At 40.8% G+C, this 16,539-nt stretch overlaps 1 protein-coding gene across 22 annotated transcripts in view; it reads left to right on the top strand.

Moving 5' to 3' along the window:
- Positions 1-16,539, top strand: part of HMBOX1 (homeobox containing 1) — a 111,960-nt gene that overhangs the window by 48,146 nt on the left and 47,275 nt on the right. For 19 of the 22 annotated variants that reach the window (XM_062618582.1, XM_062618598.1, XM_062618594.1 and 16 more), the window contains 3 exons: positions 745-828; positions 13,682-14,161; positions 16,132-16,217. In XM_062618582.1, the coding sequence (XP_062474566.1) occupies positions 806-828; positions 13,682-14,161; positions 16,132-16,217 (589 nt within the window). In that variant the 5' untranslated portion in view covers positions 745-805. Of the gene's footprint in view, positions 1-742; positions 829-2,020; positions 2,103-8,775; positions 8,914-13,681; positions 14,162-16,131; positions 16,218-16,539 lie in introns of those variants that run through there. The other 3 variants (XM_062618587.1, XM_062618591.1, XM_062618588.1) reach the window with 3 other exon arrangements.

Genomic DNA, 16,539 nt, shown 5'->3' with positions numbered 1-16,539 from the left:
AGGCTAAATGATTGCATAGATTAATTTACTTGTGGCCAAAAGAAATCAATTGTAATTTTAATTTTTGTCTCAGGACTGATTATGCTGCCAGCCATCAACTTTCTCCTTAGGAATCTACCATTGAAGTATCTATCTGGGATTATATGTGGGCCTGGATTAGTCACAGATTATCCAGAGTAATGCGCTTGAACATTTCCATTTTTTAACCTGTGGCTGTACACAAGCTCAGAATACTCAGCTGGTTGGCCTTGTTTAGATCTATGAAGTATCCAGGAATAACTTGAGCCATTATAATCCATAGGATGTTTGTATGTAAAAGATTATTTGCCATACTTTAAAGACCATGGGTCCATTGCAGGCCATGTGAAAGCTCCCACTGAAAGTAAAGTAAAGAAAGAGGCTGAGGCTTTAACAGGCAATTAAGGAAAAAAAAAGGAATAAGTAGAAAGATGATATAAGAAAACTATGTGGTTCTAGAGAGCATTTTTCTTAACCATGGCTATATTTAGTGATTGGTATACATTCTGCTGCCTTTTAGCAGAGGGATGCGTTGGATGACTGAGAAGGATCCTGAAGGCTTTGGGCTTTGGTAGTTGTTTTTGGTTTTGTTTTCTGAAACAGGAGGTTATTTGCCATTCCTCTAAGACAGTTGTGTAATTGTAAGTGAATGACAAGAAGTCAGAATTTATTTGTCTTTCATAGAAATCTCTCAGCGTTCTCATATCTTTTCATTGTGTCTTACAGAATGGTAAATAACACTGAAGACCCTCAAGAGGCTTTGTGACGTCCCATCCCCATGTAAAGTATGCTCAGAACTTTTCCAGTAGTGTAAGTACAAGCAAAAAAAAAAAACCCACAAAAATGAAGAGTTGCTTGGTAGTTTGGGCTTTCTTTCTTTCTTGCCCCCCCCCCATTAATTTGTCTAAAAAGAGCAGTGTTTATCAACAGCTGGCTATATTGGAGGGTTCCACTGGTTTGGTATTTGTTAGATATTTGAACCAGGGAACAGGAGCATTTAATCTCTCTCTTGGTCTGGCTGATGTGTTTTTTCTACTTTTCTGTCACTGAAAGAAGGGGAACATCATGCAGTTCTTAGAAATTTAGCCTTGATCATAGGAAAGTTACTGTTAAAACAGAGGTCTCCATACATTTCCTGAACGTACTAGAGGCATACCAGAGCTGTGTAAGAGAGCTTAGCACTAGACTTGGTGAAATGCAATTAGTACACCATTAACGCAGTGTTATATAGCAAAGGCAGAAAACCTGGGGCACCTAACCTAACACTAGAATTGGATGTGTTGGTCCAAGTAATTGCTGCTGTATCTGGAATCCAAGTATGAACTGGAGTTGTCCAAATCTCATCTTTGAAGTTCAGCCTATTAATTTGTTCTTCCAAATTACTTCTGTCAGAAATGTTCAACGCAATTGGTATCTATGCTGTTTCTTCAATAAGCAAGCAAATGAATTCAAATTTGAAGCTTGTCAGGCTTAAAGGAAAGGATTGACCTGTACTGTGCTGTACATCCATCTCTCATCGGCTAGTCCTATATCACTGTTCCCCGTTCATGTTTTAGAGATATGACCAAATTCTTGTCCACTGGCAATCAGATTCTTTAGATACTTTGACCTCTTGACTTCTGATTGTACCTTCTGTCAGACTGAGTTGGAAAGAGAAATTCTGTCTACAGAGCAGATAGCGAGAAACTGGACAACTGTGAATGAAGACAGATTTTCCCAGATGGATTATTACAAGGATGATGATTATTCATCCAGCACATGGACAGTCACAGTACAAGTGGCAGTGTACTCACAGACTTCTGTAGAGGCACTCACAGTGAAAAGCAGCGACTGCCATGGGTTTTGCGTTGGAAACTAAATAACCAGTGTATTTCAGAAAGCTTTCTTGTTACAACCATTAATGAGTTATTTTCTACTTCTGGTGGCTTAGTCTTCTATTCAAAGCTAGCGGTTTCCTACTTTGTTGCCAGCCTGCTGAGCCACCTCCTCTGCTTTCTTTTAGCTGGAAATATGTTGGATTTCAGTATTAAAATCACCACTTGAAATTGTAAAGATCTAGTTCACAGCAGGAAAGAAGTCTGGAGGTAAGGCCGCACTGCCCTGTGCATCTTTATTACAGTGGTAATTCAGAGATTGCAGTGTTCTTAGAGCTCCCCTGTACTTTGTGTGAGCAGAAGGACGGCGTGTCAGCTACTACTGTGAATCAGACTTTTAAGATAAATTTCCAAACTGTGAGTTATTTAGTTTTAATTTCCTGTGTTTTAGCTAGATTTCAGTCATGTTCTGCCCCTGTACATTTTCTGCCCTGTTAATCAGCTTCCACCTTCCCATCCAAGAGGTAACAGCTTTTTCCATTTATTCCAGTATATGTGCAGTTAATAGAGTCATTGAGAATGCAATAGAAGTATAGGTGGATGATTTTTTGACTGAATGAATGCGGGGGTAAACCTCTTTGGAAGGGATTAAAGAGTATTAAATTAGACTAAATGGGCCGAGATGACCCACTTAGGTATAAAGTTTCCAGATTAAACCACAGATATTGTTGAAAAAGGGTAAACAGGCATTGTGGGTTTGGAAGGAGAAAGAAGAAAACAGAGCCTTTAAAAAAAAAGGAAAAAATAAAAGTAAGTTTTTACTTAAATATTGAATAAGATTAAACAGTCTTAAAACTACCATGGTTAGAGGGTAGTTTGTTTATTTCTACCAAGGGGAAGCATCCTCTGTCAGAACAGCAAAGTAGGCAGCTGGCTGCAGTTGCCATTTCACCTGCTTAATTTTTATCCACAGTTGAATGAGAGTCGGTACTTGAGAGGAATTTGAAGCATGGTGTGAACACAGGACTCTTGATTTTGGTCTCACAAAAATTAGTCATCTAAAACTAAGTCTTCCTCTAGCTTCTGAAAGAAAATCTCTGTTGAGTTCTCCATAATTACTGACTCTTCACAGACTTAGGGCAGTATTGATTAATTAATATGTGTTAATAGTGAGTGTTAATGTGGCCGTCAGTATTTGTGTTGCATGTTTCAAACTATCTCTCAAAATACAATTTCTAATGGAACTAGACAGTTTCAACATAACCACTTAAAGTTTACCTGAGTTATCAGGCTTGTTTATGAATCTAATTGCCAGCAGTGACAGAGCTGCCTTGGAAGTGAGTAAAAGTCTGCTGAGTGGAAAGAAAATCAGTGTGAGTAATGCAGATGAAAAAGGACTAGATCGAAGCCTTATCATCGTTTAGGAAAAACAACAGAAAAAAAAGGAACAAGTATGTGAATGATACTGTTTGTCACCATATGCCAACTTCAGTGGAGTCACAGTGGCTTAGAAAGTCATTGCCTGGCTGAGCTGTGCTAACTTTTGTCCAGCTTCCTTGAAATGTGACATGAAACTCGTTAGTTAAACTTGGGTGAAAGAGAACTCACCTAAATTGCTCCTTTTGTCTTCAGTGACAAGGTATTGCGTAAATAGTTGGTGTTTTAACCTTCCTTAACTGAAATAGCATCTTGTCTGAGCCGTTATTTTACTCAAGATAAACCAGATGAATTAATTTGATTTCACAAGCAGCTAAGGCATTCTGGAAGGGACCATAAAGCGGTCTTGTGTCACATGCGCCTCTTACACCTGCTTATGCTTTTGGCCAAATTGGCTTGTCCTAATGTGTTGAGGTGGTAATAGCAATCATCAGAGCCTTCTCTAAGCTCATCCAGCTTGCTAACCCTGGCAAATACTAGCTATGGGTGGGTTGGTGGTTTGATTGGCTGATTGTCCTCCTGGGTTAGTGAGCTGAACTGGTCAGTGGTGATTTTCACCAAGTCCTGGAGCTATGCAGAAGGGCTGAAGAACAGGTCATAGCTTGGTTCACCATCTCACTTGCATCTTCAAGTGTCCTCCTCCTGCTCTGAGCAGGATTTGGACTTGCCCTAAGGATATAGGCTGGGTTTTCTCTGTGTCACGCAAGAGGAAATTTCCCTAGTTTGATCTGGGCTGCACAAAGGGATGTTTGTTGCTGTAAGCGCGTTAGTTAAGATGTGCGTTTCTTCTTGAAATGCTTTTAAATAAAATAGAACTTTTAATATGGAAGCAAACATAGCCAAAAACCCCATGTTTTTGCTATTATATGTTCTTCAAGGAGCTGCTGTTATCTATTTGGGTTTGGATTTTAGTTTTCTGAAGTAAAAATTTCTCTTTTAAGTAAGTATGTTAGTTGTTACTGCTGGTAATAGATCCTGAGGAGAAAGACTGCCTGAAATACTTCAGAATGTCTCTTTTCCTTTGCGTGTGGAAGAGGTGGGGGAAATCCTGGTGATGGCATTGCTTGAAACTTGTCCTACGCCTTGTCATATCTGATGCTATAGAAGGACCCTGTAGGATGGCTGTATGTGTGGTGAGAAAACCCTCGAAGTCTGGCCAGATGCTTGGTTTGCGTTCTTGCAGAATGCCTGTGTGACTTTGAACAAGTAATTTTGATTTGTCTGAAGGCCAGGCTTTTCCTGTGAGCTCTTGGTCTCAAAAATTAGCATATTTCTACTTCCCTGCCTTATGGGGGTATTCTGTGGGAAGATTTGCTCAAGTATTTAGATACTCCAGCTAGCTTCTCCTTATAGAGAATTCTGAGGTGCTGGGTTTTAATAAAGGAGCGATTAAATTCTGAAGTGAACTGAGGAGGCAGAAGACTGCAGTATACCTACCCTGTAAACTTGACAGCTGAAAATGTGACTTGCCAGTCTGGTGGCTAGGTTACATCCATGTTTCAGTTTTATTGCTGCAATGACTGTGTTTTCCTCATATGGAATAACAACAGTATTTTGGTGTGTTGGTGAGATTTACTTAGCTGCGTAACTCAAGTACGCACAAGTCCTGCCCTGATTCTGTTACTTAGCTCATGTATCCGAAGTTTAGTCTTCGGCTCCCAGATCCAAGAGTTGCTCCTTTGCTCTTGGCACAGGTTTGGGCTTCAGGCCCTGGTTCAGCAGTCAGCTGCCACTACAGCTTTTTTCTCCCTGTTTGTTAGTCCTTCTGATCCTTAATTCTGCCCTTGAATCCAGCTTCAGGGTTTGAATTCCTGCCTCATTGCTGTAGAATTGCGACAATAGTAGGAAACTCAGATTTTAAAAGCAGGGAAGGTTAGGGTTAGACGGATAAGGTGTCAGTGTGAATCAGTCTGTGCCTTGAGTAGAATTCAGAATTATCTGGCTCCCAGCCCTGTGCTTAGTCAGAGGTCAGTCCCTTTTGTAAGACTTGGATTATGACAATAATTGTCATTTATATATACATATTTTTACCTTGTAAGATCAATATCAATTTCTCTGTCTCTTTCCCAAAGATGTAAAGCAGATACTATAAAGCAGAGTAAGTTACTCACCCAAGTGGAATCAGCAGCAAAACTGCTAGGGTTTGCTTACTGCCAGTGTGCCAGCAGCCAGTAAAAATATTTTATCAGCAGTAAAGAATGTCAAAGATCTAGTGGAAGAAAAGTTTATGTGGAAGAGGAGAATTTGGGTTTGGGGCTCTTTAACTAGCTGAGAAATTTGAAGCCTCCTGAAGAAATGATATGTTGATATTCTCCTCTCAGCTTGCCTTCTGTAATTTGTGTAGCGGTGAGTATTTGATTACGTTGGATTTATTTTCAGAAGTTTCAGGCTGCTCTTATTAATTGTCACCATTTTGATCGAAAGCGTATGGCAGTGTTCTGCATTCATAAGACACTGTTTTGCATTCATAAACAGAACTGGTGACGTTTAACCTCAGTAGATCAGCTTGTAGACTGATTTCACTGCTTGCTGCAGTATGAGGCTTTCGTTTCCCTTGGATGAGAGCAGTCATTACAAGCATTACATTTTGTTTGTGAATCAGGATGAATGGGAGTAGAGTCCTCTTTGAAAATCAGAACTAAGAGATGCAACTGCAGGAGATGATTATGCTAACGTATGGATAAGGATGGCTCTGTGTTCGTTGACATGATGAGCACTTGAGGCCTGATTTTTTTTCTCTCTCTTGAAAACTGCTACAACTCCACTGAAAACACTGGAGTTGCAACTGATGAGCATAAATGTTGGCTCAGATGAGTCAGATCCTTAATCCTCTGTTGCGCCCCAGAATTCATAGCATCAACTACTGTTTTGAAGGCAGCTTTGCTTAATACAGTGCAAAGCTTTGGGTACTTCTGAAATATTTGACTGTGAATAAAAGGAGATGCACTTGTTCAGTAAGAACAGAAAAGGCCAAAGCTTGAATTTCAGAAGACTAGTGTTATGCCCTAAAGGTCCCAGTTTGTTGTACCTTAGAGCTGCACTTGATGGGTCACAGTGTTTGCCTCTGAACATGAGTGCATGGTATGCACGGTGTACTTTGTGATATACATCAACCACTCTGCTTGTGGAACAGCTATAGCTTAGCATGAAGATCTCTTTCTTGAGCATTTTGTAAGAATTAGCTGCATCCTTTGGGATGGTAATGGTGGGAGAGATGTAGGAAAGGAAGGAGTGAATGAAACTTTACTTGGGTCCTTGGAGCTCACAGAAATGTTTGGAGAGATAAACAAGCTTGCATAATACAAAGCATGGTTAAAATAATAACAGACGGGGCAGCTGGAAGTGGAGTTTCTTTGTAGTCACTGGTTCTGATAGAAAGCATCCAGAGCTGTAGTTCATGTGAATTAGGTTGTTGAGTATCAGGCTGGTTGATAAGCAAATTACGTTCCCTTTGGAAATAGCAGTGCCATCCTTAATATCCATTTTTGCTTGCAGATCAGAGACCTCATGTAGAAAGGAAACATAGCAGCCCAGTCATACCGACCGACGGTGCTTGCAGACCAGTGCGTGGTCTGTGGCCTGGGCATGCAAAGCCACCACAGCTGGAGGACATCCATTTCCACAGTCATTCAGATAGTGGTGCTCACTAGTACTGTATGCACATACACACAGGAAAACAACTGGCAGGCAAAGGAGTTCAAGCTGTGAGAAAAACTGTGATGGCTAAAACACTTGTTCAGTTAACTGGTTGTAGAAAGTGATTTTTGTGCTGTGTTTTGGGATAATCTTCTTCAGCTGAAAAGCTATGTCTTTGCCTTGTAATTTTGCTCTTCCATTTAAAGGGCAAAACTGTATTCAGTGATACCAAGAAAATATATGTTATGTTGCAAAAAATGATGGTGCTATCAAAGAGAAGATAACAACTTCTGAAGATCCTGCTGGCAGGACTGTGTAGTGCTGTTAGCGACCAACCCTGGGCCAGCAGTATGTGTCATATGTCAAAGGAGCGCAGAAGCTGCCATCTCCCCCCATCCTGTTTGCCACAGTTAATGTGACTTTATCAGAATCATTCTTAAACCAATTACCAGGATCCTGTTCAGAACACTTTGGCTGTAGCCCACATCCATATTATGCAGATTATATCAAATATAGGTCTTTTATCAAAAAGTGCAACTGGTGGCAGAGCTTATTAGATAAAGCAGTGAATTTTAATGGATATTTAGAGAAGCAGAAGAGGATCTCTTCAGTGATGCTAGAGTACTTCCTACTCATGTACAGTGAGTAAAAGAGTGGAGAAAATGATTTCTTGTGATCATTAAGGAGTCCAGAGCCATTTTTTGAAGTGTTAAGAGGTGTTAAGGCTGGTGTCTGGCCCTATTCCCAAATAGGTAATTGAAATGCTTTGAACTTCTCAAGTTCAAATGGACATGGACTTAGCTCCTAGCTGGTTTTGTAGGATTATTCTGCTGTGTTCCAGCACCTAGAAAGTTAGTGTCAGGTAGATGATTCTTGTATCTGGGGGGGCTTGGCCTGTGATAGTAGGTGAGAAAACTGCTTTCTTTTTCCTTGCTTTTCTTTAAGAGATGCAGGGAAATAAGGGAAGAGAACACCCCTGTTAATTTGCTACATACCCCCACTCAAGATCAGTACTTTCAAAGTGTGGAGGGATCCTCATATCTAAAGAGTGAAATTCATACAAAAAAAAAGGTGGTATGACAAGGAAAAGCAACAATATTGAGAACAATTATGCCCCTAAGCAGCTTTGACTCCAGAAAGTGGTGTTAGAAGTGGAAAAGAGCAATGCTGCATCCGGCTGGTTGAGACCTGCTTGTTGTATCTATGGATTTTGGGGAGTAAAATAAGTTCTTTTTTGTTTAGCTCCTTATAGTTCTCCCTTCAGTGTGATATTCAGATACCTCAGGTTCCTTTTGAATGAGACAAAAAAGTGAAGTTCTAATGCTTTATTGATACCAAGAGACCAGGAATTGGAATTGGTCTATCTTACCTGGGGTGTGGCTGCCAACTCAATGTAAAAAATGTAAATAAATTTGATACTTCAGTTTACATTTATTTTCTGTCAGGATCTAAATAAACAGTTCACTTTAAGGGCCAGATTCAGTTGTTAAAAAGTTGGTCAGTTACAGATTTGAGCTTAATTAGTGCTTTCTAGAGGTCTTGCTTTCAAAATTTCAGGCAGAAAAATGCATGACAGTTCTCCCTTGGTTGTGCTTTCTACTTTGGTTATTTCCCCAAGGAAATTTGACAGTAACTGGTGAGAGTTTTGCTAACTGATAAGGAGATGAAGCGTGTGATTATAAGCTAAGATCTGCAACTGTTGAGGATATGTTACTACTGTGGCAGCGAAGTTTGCCCGTTTGACTACAGCAAAGCAGTCGGTCCACAGTCTTTGTTCTTAGGAAAAGTATTTGCTATCTTTATTTTCTCCTGCATGCCCCCAATTATTCTGCTTGCCTCTATCTTATTTTACTTCTTGTTACTTTTGCAGTTGATTGTATTTCATAAGGAAGAAGAGGGGGGAAGCAAATTGAATTACAGCTAGCCAGAGGAGTTCAGGAGGATAAGAGGCTCTTACAGCAGTATGGGGGGGGGGTGAAGTAGTGGAGAATATCCACTAATTAATGAGGTGAATGAAATTACAATGATTTTTTAAATGGCTGATTTACTTAACTGCTTTGTAAATTGATCTTTAAATAGGGTAAGTTTATTCAAATATTTTAAAAAGGGAAAATAACTGCAGCCCTGCGAGAAGGTTCTAAATAATGTTACTGTAGTTATTCATTAAAAAGGAGTAGCTAGTTGGCAATGTTGGAACAAGTTCAATAATACCACATTTTGCAATATTTGTTTTGGGTTTTTAATGGAAAATTCCCAGTTCCTGCAGTTTTCAGTACATAAAACTCAGAAGCATTGTTTCTAGATCTCACGGTTGTGTAGAAAAGTACCTGAAAATGTGAATAAGAGTTCAAAATCAAGAAGACCAAAGAGAAGTATGTCAGATGCAATATATGTTGTGTATGTAAGTATAAGCAAGGCAGTTTTTACTGTATATGACATTAGTTAGACCAGCAGTGAGATACTGTATCTGATTTTGGTGTTCTTATCTTTTTAAGCATTGGAAAAATTTTGCAGAAGTTTTCTAAAAAGGTTGGAGGGCTAGAAGAATATTTTGCGTGGTCAAATTGACAGACCATTGAATTTGGTTTGGTTTGCTTTGTTTTTTCAAATTGCCACAATTTTTCCAGTGATTGTGTTAACATAGTGTGATGGATATAATGTAACAGTAGGTTCGCTACTCTTAGATTACTTTCTGCAAGCCTCTTAGGTGCAGTTCACAAATTAAGAGGATGCAGTGGAACGTAAGTTGGAAGTCATTGAATATCTCATCCTTACAGCAGAGGATGGCCTTGTCCAGCAGCCCATGCATCCCTGTGCGATTGCAATTACTGCACATGCACAGCACATCTGTGGTACATTGAAGTGGGACAAGTTGGAGGCCAGACCACTTTCCCCACATACAACAAACTACAACAGGTAATAGAATCATAGAATAGTTAGGGTTGGAAAGCACCTTAAGATCATCTATTTCCAACTCCCCTGCGGTGGGCAGGGACACCTTAATGCTAAATCATATCACCCAAGGCCTTGTCCAACCTGGCCTTGAGCACTGCCAGGGATGGAGCATTCACAGCCTCCCTGGGCAACCTATTCCAGTGCCTCACCACCCTCACAGTGATGAATTTCTTCCTTGTATCTAACTTGAGCTTCCCCTGTTCAAGTCTGAACCCATTACCCCTTCTCCTATCACTACGGTCCCTGATGAAGAGTCCCTCTCCGTTATCCTTGTAGGCCCCCTTCAGATATTGGAAGGCTGCTATGAGGTCTCCATGCAGCCTTCTCTTCTCCAGGCTGAACAGCCCCAACTTTCTCAGCCTGTCTTCATATGGGAGGTGCTCCAGTCCCCTGATCATCCTTGTGGCCCTCCTCTGGACTTGTTCCAACAGTTCCATGTCCTTTTTATGTTGAGGACACTAGAACTGTACACAGTACTCCAGGTGAGGTCTCATGAGAGCAGAGGTGCAGGATCACCTCCTTCGACTTGCTGGTCACGCTTCTTTTGATGCAGCCTAGGACATGGTTGGGTTCTGGGCTGCAAGCGCACACTGGTGGGTCATGTTCATTTTCTCATCAGCCAAGACCCCCAAGTCCTTCTCCGCAGGGCGGCTCTGAATCTCTTCTCTGCCCAACCTGTAGCTATGCCTGGGATTGCTCCGACCCAGGTCAACCATTTCTCTTACAGCTAAGAACACTGCAGTTCATTATATGTAATTCGCTAGTAATTTACTAAAGGATACTTAGGATTCACTAAAGGATTATGTGTAATTCACTAAAGGAGATTAATTTGGCCTGACAACCCAGATCTAGAAGGACAGCCCTGACATTTTAGACAAATTAGGAATCACACTTAAATTTTAAAAGGAATGATTGGCCATGGCCACAAACTGCTGCAAGTTCTGTGTTACCTGGCGTTTTTGAAGCTACCTGGAAAGTCATGCTTTTGTCAGATGCTAGTTTTTCAGTTCTCGGGCTAGAAGGACAAAAGTTTCGGGTTTTTAGGTCTGTGACAAATGGGAGATAAACCTAGACAGTCTAAAGTATGTTTTAGTATTAAACTTTAAAGACTAAAGTAAGAATTTTGAGTAGTGGTAATTCTGCATGGAGGCTCTTGTTCATTAAATTCTCTAGTTCAACAAAGTACTTGAGCATGTGAAACTTGGTGTTGACAGATAAATGATCCAGGAAATGGTAGCATTAGAAATACAGGTAAGAAATGGGCCAGATGGGTTTATCTCTAATGAAAGGCAAGCTGGCATATCTAGTGAAATCCATCTCAAGGCCAGATGTTTAAGAAGAAAACCAGCCACTCAGAGGTGACATGGGGGGCTTTCAGGCTGTACCAGAATTTGTGATGTGAGTTAAGTCACTGTGACACTTCTCACAATGCTTGGAGAAAAGCGCTGTGCAGCCTTGCCTCCCCTGACGCAGAGGCCAAACCTAGAACACAATGTCTGTTTCCAAATGCTCCTTGTCAAGCTCTGAGTGTCTCGTCTGAGATGTGACTTCCAAATTTTAGTTGTTACAATTCCAGTCAGTCACTAGTCTACTGCTGCATTGGCTGCTGTGTCCTCCTTTTAGTAAAATAATCTGGTTCTTTTTCTTTTAAAATTTAAAATGGCTTGTACGTTTTAAGTAATCAATTGTCCAAAGGACAGCGCATTCCGGTTTGACTGAAGCACTTACGTGGCTGTAGTCCGTCTGTCTTCTCACACAGTCATTTTCTTGGATGGGAGTCATCCCCTTGTGTTGTCCTCCTGCTTCTTTCTCCTATGTTCACACTGTTGAAACAATTAAAAGGGTTCAGTAGTTGCTTGATGAGGCCAAAGACAAGAGCTTTTTTTCATTTCTGTATTTTCTAGGCTGCAGATGCCATTTTTATGGATTCACGCATCCTGGCTTTGTAGCTTTCTCTGTATAGCTACTCTTTACCTACAGCTTACTAAGCTGTAACTTAACTAAGCCAGTTCTCAGTGCTGTTCTTCAACCTCAGGGCCTCATGGCCACCTCCATACCACCAGACCTTCCTAGCCTTGGGACTGAGTGGCTGCATCCTGACAGGGTTTGTGGTTTCTGCTCCATGCAAGGTCTCGAAAAGAGCCTGTGAACTGGTTGGAAGTGCACTGGTTGTGATGGACCAAAAGTGTGCCAAAGACAGCTGCAGCAATTTAGTAATGCTGCAGACAACTGCATGTAGATGCTACTGTGCCTCTTCCTAGGCACTATTTAATTTCCTAGCACTGACATGGCTATACCCTCTGACTCTATAGGATGGACCTGTTCCCATTGCCTAGTCAGGTGTGTGTAGTGAGAGGTTACTCCCCTGAAAAGATTCTCTTGCTGCACACCAAAACCCTACAGATTTTGTTTACTTCACTGCAATTCATGTATCTTAAAAAAGACTAAATGCAGCAGTTGAAAAATTGTCACTCTCTGGCTTCTGCTGGGGACTTCTCTATGCCAGTGCAGAAATGGAAATGAGATGTGATCTTCAAAATTTGTGGAGAGAAATAGGCAGCCCTGTGTCTGGAAGGTCTAGCGTAATTGAGGCAGCTGTCATCCCTCTTTCTGTTTTCATCGGGTCCTTGGAACTCTTGCTTGACTTTCCTGAGGCTGTTGTTTGTCTGCTCTCACTTGTAGGGATTGTACATTAGCTCTGTCATGTCTCCTGGAGTTTGAGTGATCTCTTCACCCTGCTCTCCTGCAGGAATTGTAATAAAGCATTGACTTATAAGAAGATTCACAAGAAGGATGGAAAATGTGTTGATCTCTTTGCCAAGTTCTGTCTGCCCTCCATCTGCCATCCGTTCTCAAAATCTTGAGTTCTGAAGGAGGTGATCTTGTCATTTGTATGTCATTTGGATCTGTAGTGAGGAGACCTAGGAAAGAAAAGAGACTGAAGGAGCATATTGTGATTTATTTTTTTTCCAGTTCCATTTCTGGGCTTTGCAGCAAATATATGTTTGTTGTTTTGGCACTTTGGGAAGTTTAGGAGTTAAAAATGCTTTTGATGAGCCACCATGATGATTGAGTTACATGAGAAGCCTGCCTTTGGAGAGGAAAAAGCTGTAGACTTACTTCTTTAAATGAAAGCTCAGTAGTAATTGGATGTACTGCACTTTCCTTGTTAGGGCAGATGATCTGTGACAACATTGCAGGTTCAAAAGTTATTGACTTCAGAAATCAAACTTCAGATATGGGACTTCAGTCAAATCAACTTTTGTCCTACAGGGCAGTATAATTTCCACTAGATGTGTTTTTTATCTTCTTTTTTTCAAAGTAACAACAAAGTTAGGGCGACTTGAACTCTTCACACTTAAGATTTGAAAGAGATTCATAAAACTCATGTCATAACTGGTTAAAACTTCTCCAAAAAAACTCAACCTTGACCTAACAGGTTTGGAACCTGGGATTTCCGACTGGGGGATACTTAGCAGTGGACAATATTTTCTCTGAAATCAAGTTGCAGCCTTAATTACTGAGCAACCACTGTCTCTCTGTAGCAGTGGTTTATCAAAAGCAAAAGGGTACTGTTGTAGAAGGTGTAGGGAATGCTAGTAGAAGAGAGAATTCCTGTTTGAGCAGTTCAAAGAAAATAAGCTTTAGTGGGAGGTTGCCTGCTGAGCTTGTTTAGAGGTGGATTATTGGGCTGTCATTTCTGTCGTGTGTGACTCAAAGTTTTGGATCAGAATTGATCTTTCCGGTGTGTAAGGTACTTTCATGCACCACAGAGAACTGCTGAACTGAATTACTTGCTTTTACATTTTACCTTGTTTTAGTCTGCTGGAAACCATGTCTCACTACACAGACGAACCAAGATTTACCATAGAGCAGATAGACCTGCTTCAGCGCCTGAGACGTACCGGAATGACCAGACATGAAATCCTTCACGCTCTGGAAACCTTGGATCGGCTTGATCAAGAGCATAGTGACAAATTTGGAAGAAGGTCTAGCTATGGAGGTGGTTCCTACAGCAACAGTACCAACAATGTCCCAGCATCTTCCTCTACAGCCACAGCTTCAACACAGACCCAGCATTCTGGGATGTCCCCATCACCAAGCAACAGTTACGATACCTCCCCACAGCCTTGCACTACTAATCAGAATGGGAGGGAGAGTAACGAGAGGTTGTCTGCATTCAATGGGAAGATGTCGCCTACCCGCTACCCACTTGCAAACAGCTTGGCTCAAAGGTCATACAGTTTTGAAGCTTCTGAAGAGGACTTGGACATTGATGACAAAGTGGAGGAACTGATGAGGTTAGTAGAAGTCTTTGTAAAAAGCTTGGAAAGTCAGAGTGAGAGGTCCTCCAGAGGAGATCGTCATGCTGGAGGACTGCTCAGTAGTGATGGCTATTGCCAAGAAAGCAGGAACAGCTTTAGATAGCTGTTCCCCTGCTAGTTCCATAATGGTCACTATCTCAGTACCTCTCACCTGCCTTTTAGTCTTTGTGTAGAGAAGCCCTGGCCATGTGTGGGTATCCCAGTCTGTTTTACTGTTAAAATATCTGTACCAAAAATTTAAATTAATGTCAGTGCACTAATTTTCCACCCTCCTCTTATTCAGGAGACTTCTGACTGAGTGTTGATTCACATGAATCGTCTTCCACTACTTCATACCTGTTGTATTTCCTTCCATATATGGGGCGAGTAGAGAATCTGCTTGAATAATGCTTTCCAGTGGGATCTGCAGAACATGTTATGTTATCTGTTTAGAGTTTGTGTCAGGGCTAACTCTGAGATTTGCACAATCTGCAGGTTGGCATAGGAAAATACAAATAAAGAAGAAGCAGAAAGTCTTCACTGAGAGCCAGTGGGTTGGGATTTTTTTTACTCAGACTGACCTTCCTTTACCTTTAGTGGCTTCCTTTTCAGCGTTAGGGCAAAGATGGAAGGAGGGGATTACACTACTGAGGATGAAGGTCAGAGTCAGTGGGCTTGATAGCAAAAAGAAATAAGAGGAAAGGCCAAATGTCTCAAAACAATTTTGGTCATAATATTGGAATTCTATTTCTGCGCCCCCCCCCAAAAAAAAAAATAAAAAAAAAATTGCAACATTTCTGAAGTACCTGTGATAGATCTGATGGGTCCATAAGCTCTAGGATAAAAATATGTTTGAACTAGTTTGGAGACTTAGGGTAAAAGTGTGGCTTTTGGAGGAGAGGATTAGAGATGAGCAGTATGGAAAGCTGATCAACCTCATGTACTGTCAGCTGCAAGATAATGGAGTAATGCAGGAAGGTGGTGCGTTTAGCAGTGTGCAGGAGTTCTCATTGCTGAAGTTTAATCATTCCTTTGAGTTTTGGGTTCCTATGCAGTAAGTCTCAGGTAATGCTTTTAATGCTTATTTAAATGGAAACTGCTTTTATGTGCAGGCATACAGAAGATGAGCATTGGTACAGAACTAAAAATGAACCCACAACACAGCATTTATTTTGCATTTACATTTGCAAGCTTGAATCGGCCTTGAATGCTGCTGGGGCAGGAGTGGAGAAGAGAAAGGCAAACTACTAAATGATAAAGTCTGGTTTTAATTGTCTGCCCTTCTCAGGAAAGGAGAAAGGAAGAGGAGAGAAAAGTACGTGTTTACTGCAGTTAAAATTTTCTGCATATCACAGTCCCTGTGCAACCTACAGATTTTATTTTCTTTTTAGCAGTTTCGGTCCCTTCTGAACTACCTTTGCACACCTTGTAAAATCATACAAAGGCTTTAAATAACCGGCACTTGTTCATTCAGTGCAAGCTGTGGACTAAAGAAGTGTGTGTGGGGGATAGAGGTTGCAAAATCTTTTCTCCTTTGAGTTTTTTCCTTGAAAGGTTTCAGGAGGTTTGTGTATGTATATTCATTTGTGCAGCTAACCAGGCAGACCCTGCTATCCTTTATATTTTATTTTTGTGCCTCATTTTTATGACTGAGGTTTTTATGCTGGTATGTGAGATTTATTCATCCCTGTGTAATGAAACTTTGTACATTCCATATGGCAGTGCTGCACCTATTATGAATTATATAGGACATGAGTCATCCATTCTCCTGCTAGGGTACTTTGATCAAACGTGACACTTGTTAAAAGAAGTGTCCACCGGTGAGGCACTTTGACTATTTTAATGCCTGCCTTCCCCACTCCTTGTCCCCTAAATAAAGGAAGTAAAGCCATTTTGCATCTCCAAAGTGCACTTTGGTCTGTCTTTTTGTGTGTTCTTTTGTGTTGTTTTTTTGTTTGTTTTGGTAGGAGGGACAGCAGCGTGATAAAGGAGGAAATCAAAGCCTTCCTAGCCAATCGGAGAATTTCCCAAGCAGTTGTTGCACAGGTAACAGGTAAGAGCTCGGGGAGTCCTTTCTTCATTTTGGGAAACTGTGCGTAACTGTCTGTCTCTGAACATTGCAGATGTTGGAATATTGCTTGGCTTTCTGCATTGCAGTGCAGATCTGTCAGCTTAGTCATGATAATGTATGCCTTTGATTTAAGACCCATTGTCCTGCACATCATGGAACTTCCCCAGTGAATCACTTTTTTCTTTTTTTTCTTTTTGTGGCTTGTGCTAGCAGATTTTATTTTACAGCATTATAATAAGCCCAAAGTTCTTATCTTAAGATGAAAAAGGTTTTCCTTAATTCTAAAATTGTTCGTGAAGAGTGG

The sequence above is a fragment of the Pezoporus occidentalis genome, unplaced genomic scaffold, assembly GCF_034315485.1.
Source record: "Pezoporus occidentalis ecotype Australia unplaced genomic scaffold, CSIRO_AGI_Poc_V1 ctg201, whole genome shotgun sequence".
Classification (NCBI taxonomy): Eukaryota; Metazoa; Chordata; class Aves; order Psittaciformes; family Psittacidae; genus Pezoporus; species Pezoporus occidentalis.
This window is presented reverse-complemented; position numbering and strand designations above follow the sequence as displayed.